This window comes from Botryllus schlosseri, chromosome 2 (assembly GCF_051294905.1).
Source record: "Botryllus schlosseri isolate E-star chromosome 2, Bs_hap1, whole genome shotgun sequence".
NCBI classification, from domain to species: Eukaryota; Metazoa; Chordata; class Ascidiacea; order Stolidobranchia; family Styelidae; genus Botryllus; species Botryllus schlosseri.
Window position 1 is genome coordinate 34,106,916 of NC_137237.1, and position 2,960 is coordinate 34,109,875.

Here is a 2,960-nt window from a genome sequence, read left to right on the forward strand (position 1 = left end):
GTTCTTTGCAATTGTATGTTTCTTTGGCGGATTTCAAGCTAGGTGTATATTTAAAAGCCTTCCGTAGATATTACACCCCCTGATAAAGTCGAGGCTCACGAGGCGATTTCGTTGTGTCAGCGACAGCCTCTCGACCAAATTGTTACTAGGCAGGAAAACGTCGAGCCGAATTCAGCACAAGGCCGCTAGTGAAATTGTTTAACTTTTTAAACCAACATATGAGCTAACGGGAAAAACATACCGTACCAAATTCATCGATTCAACTCAAGTCCATAGCAAGCGGACTTGTTGATTTATTTTTCGTCAGCGGCTACCCGACCGGGCACACACAGGTCAAATTTGACTGTACTGACTGACTGGGGGTAGGGGGGGGGGGGTGCATGTAAAAGAGTATACGACACACTGATCATGTTTGTGTTCTGCTTTGCAAATCAGTTCGATTGATACTCTATTCTAATCGAAAGTAGCGGAAACGTTGATCACTAGTTGGGCCAGTTGTAGATGTACTAATGTTCTCGTTCATAATAGATAAAACCCAATTTTCTTGGTGACTCGTATTGCGGAAACGATGCGTGTACTTTTAATGACTCTTGTTTGGCTATTGCTTCATAACGCGGAATCGAGTGAAGTACCGGGAACGAAAGGCGCTGAAGATTCTGGATCACCGTCTGTCGACGGCAACGACCCACAAAACAGTACATTACCTTCGAACAAAAAAGATGAAAAACTACCGCCTGGACATGCCAAAGGCAATAGCAGCAGTAAAATTAAACCTAAAAAGAATAATGGTGACAAAGGTGGAATAAAGAATATGAAAGTCCCCGGTGAGACAAGGCAAGTGTCGCTTCTGAGCAGTCACTCACGTTATGCGAAACACTGTCCGTCCCTGGCATTCGATTTGCGTCGATAAGAAAGGTTAATGGGGTCCCGGGAACCTTTATTTGTGTTGATCATCACGCCAGTGTCAACTTCTTTGTTTCATTCGATGGGTAATGATTCACAAGGAGTTGACAATAGGCCATCTACAACAGCAAGCATGTAAAGTAGGCTACGAGGTGTAAAATGTCAAAGGATATGTCCACCGTCAATGCAACCTCTATAACACCAACGAAATTAAGTTTGCAAAATAAATTTGACTTTGTTAACAATTTTGACAATATTTTGACCTAACACTACAATTTTTACAAAATTTTGACTTTTCAGCCACGTCAAAATATAACTGTCCTAGTTAACATGTATACGATTTAGATTTTAACAGCATTATTTCTCAGCAATATCTTTCCCTTGTTTTTTAGGTACCACAACTGTCCACCAGGATGGCGCAATTGCGTCCAGAAGTGAATCTGCCCACACAGGTAAAATATCCGCCTCTACTACGGAGTAATGCGCAGCACTCCCATATTATGCATTGGAAGCATCATGTGAAGAACTTCCTCTTTACCTACGTCACAAACAGCTTAGCCTTAACTACCGCTTCCACCTCAGACGCTACTAGGCCCACGAACCCCCACCAATAGAAGTTCTCGAAGGCACGTGGCATGAGATATACAGCATCATGAACCCAAAATTCAATACCCCCAACATGACCAGGAATGCCACGTCTCCCAATAACCTCGTACTGGAAAGAAAATCGCATCCAGATTTCACGACATGGTTGATGCAATCACAAAACGTTGATCTAGACCTGACAAATATCATTAAAAAAGGCATCGCACCTCTGTCGCATAAACCCATAGTCCTGGACTTCATATTCGAACGCTATAACGAAGTCATTGAAATATACACTTGACGGCTTTAAATCAACAGAAGGAGCCGGTTATGCGTTTACTATCCCGTCGCTGATGATAAACTTTTCTGAACCTTGTTCGATTTGTTGTAAATGGGTCTCCTTAAAAGCATCTTGGGAACCACTTCTAGGTGTTGAGTCCTTGATTTGGCACCTTTTCGTTAAGCATACATTAGGCAAATTTATGTTTGCCTACGATAATTATCAAAAAATACACATTTATTTTGCAGAACTCATTGACCAATCCATGGAGGGGACGAAAATTTGCTGTGAATAATCGGCATACGGGCAAAATCCATTATTTTCTATAATTAAGTCGTGTCGGTGATTGTGTATAAGTATTTATTGCATTTCATAATTATTTCGATACGGAGAAACCTGATTATGGATTTGGTGCGAGTCTTATGCGTTATCTGAAAAGATAGCGAAGTAATTATTCAACGCTCATTTGTGTCTACTGCATACTGATAATTGACTGCTGTGTGATATTAAAGAGTGTTGCGCAGGCTTACGTGTTACGTGTGTGCTTGCTCAATATTTGCAAGAGGGTTCGAACCTCCGTTACTTAGCCCAGCTTGATCGTTACGCCAGAAACAGTAATATCGATTCCAATCCCGATATCCACACCAGTGATGAGCGGATAGTAATTTCTGAGAATCCGAATCCGTCTGACAGCTCGCGTATCTGAGGAACTATCAGTCCGAATCCGAACAATCTCATCCAAAAATCCATTCGAATCCGAACAATGTCGTCCAGAATACGAAAAGTCCGAATCGAATAACTTTTCCGAAGAATCCTGATTGCACGACTGAGCCGAGATACGATTAGGGCGTAGTCTTCACAAAGGCTAAGGTTAGGGTTTGCTGATTTGTATGTGCTTGGACCATTTACAGAACAACTTTAGAGTACTACCAGTCTTATCAGAACGTGTTTACTGTCCGTGTTTGGTTGTTCAGTTCAAATGACAAATCACGTCTGGTAAGAACTATTCGAAAATATCCGAAGCAGAAGTTACAACTATCCACAAATATCCGAAACAAAATATGCAATAGAATGCGAATCCCATCAGACTGTCTCAAAATTGTGCGAAATCAGGCCGGAACCCTATCCGAGTCCGTCCGATGCTCATCACTGATCCACACATGCTTGAAATGCCAAGAGTGAACACTCATAT

General features: G+C 41.7%; 1 protein-coding gene across 1 annotated transcript; it reads left to right on the forward strand.

Annotated features, from left to right (window-relative positions):
• Positions 1-426: 426 nt before the first annotated feature.
• Positions 427-2,297, forward strand: LOC145434492 (uncharacterized). Its single transcript, XM_080311851.1, has 3 exons — positions 427-834; positions 1,296-1,355; positions 2,017-2,297. Exons 1-2 carry the CDS (start codon positions 569-571, stop codon positions 1,339-1,341), a joined length of 312 nt encoding a protein of 103 aa, XP_080167977.1. The 5' UTR covers positions 427-568; the 3' UTR covers positions 1,342-1,355; positions 2,017-2,297.
• The last annotated feature ends 663 nt before the right edge of the window (positions 2,298-2,960 follow it).

What these genes read in the sequence shown, in the direction of transcription:
- LOC145434492 (XM_080311851.1), top strand. Translation starts at nt 569, where the DNA reads ATGCGTGTACTTTTAATGACTCTTGTTTGGCTATTGCTTCATAACGCG. An exon ending in AAAGTCCCCGGTGAGACAAG is followed by an intron (nt 835 to 1,295) that starts GCAAGTGTCGCT and finishes CTTGTTTTTTAG; the next exon opens with GTACCACAACTGTCCACCAG.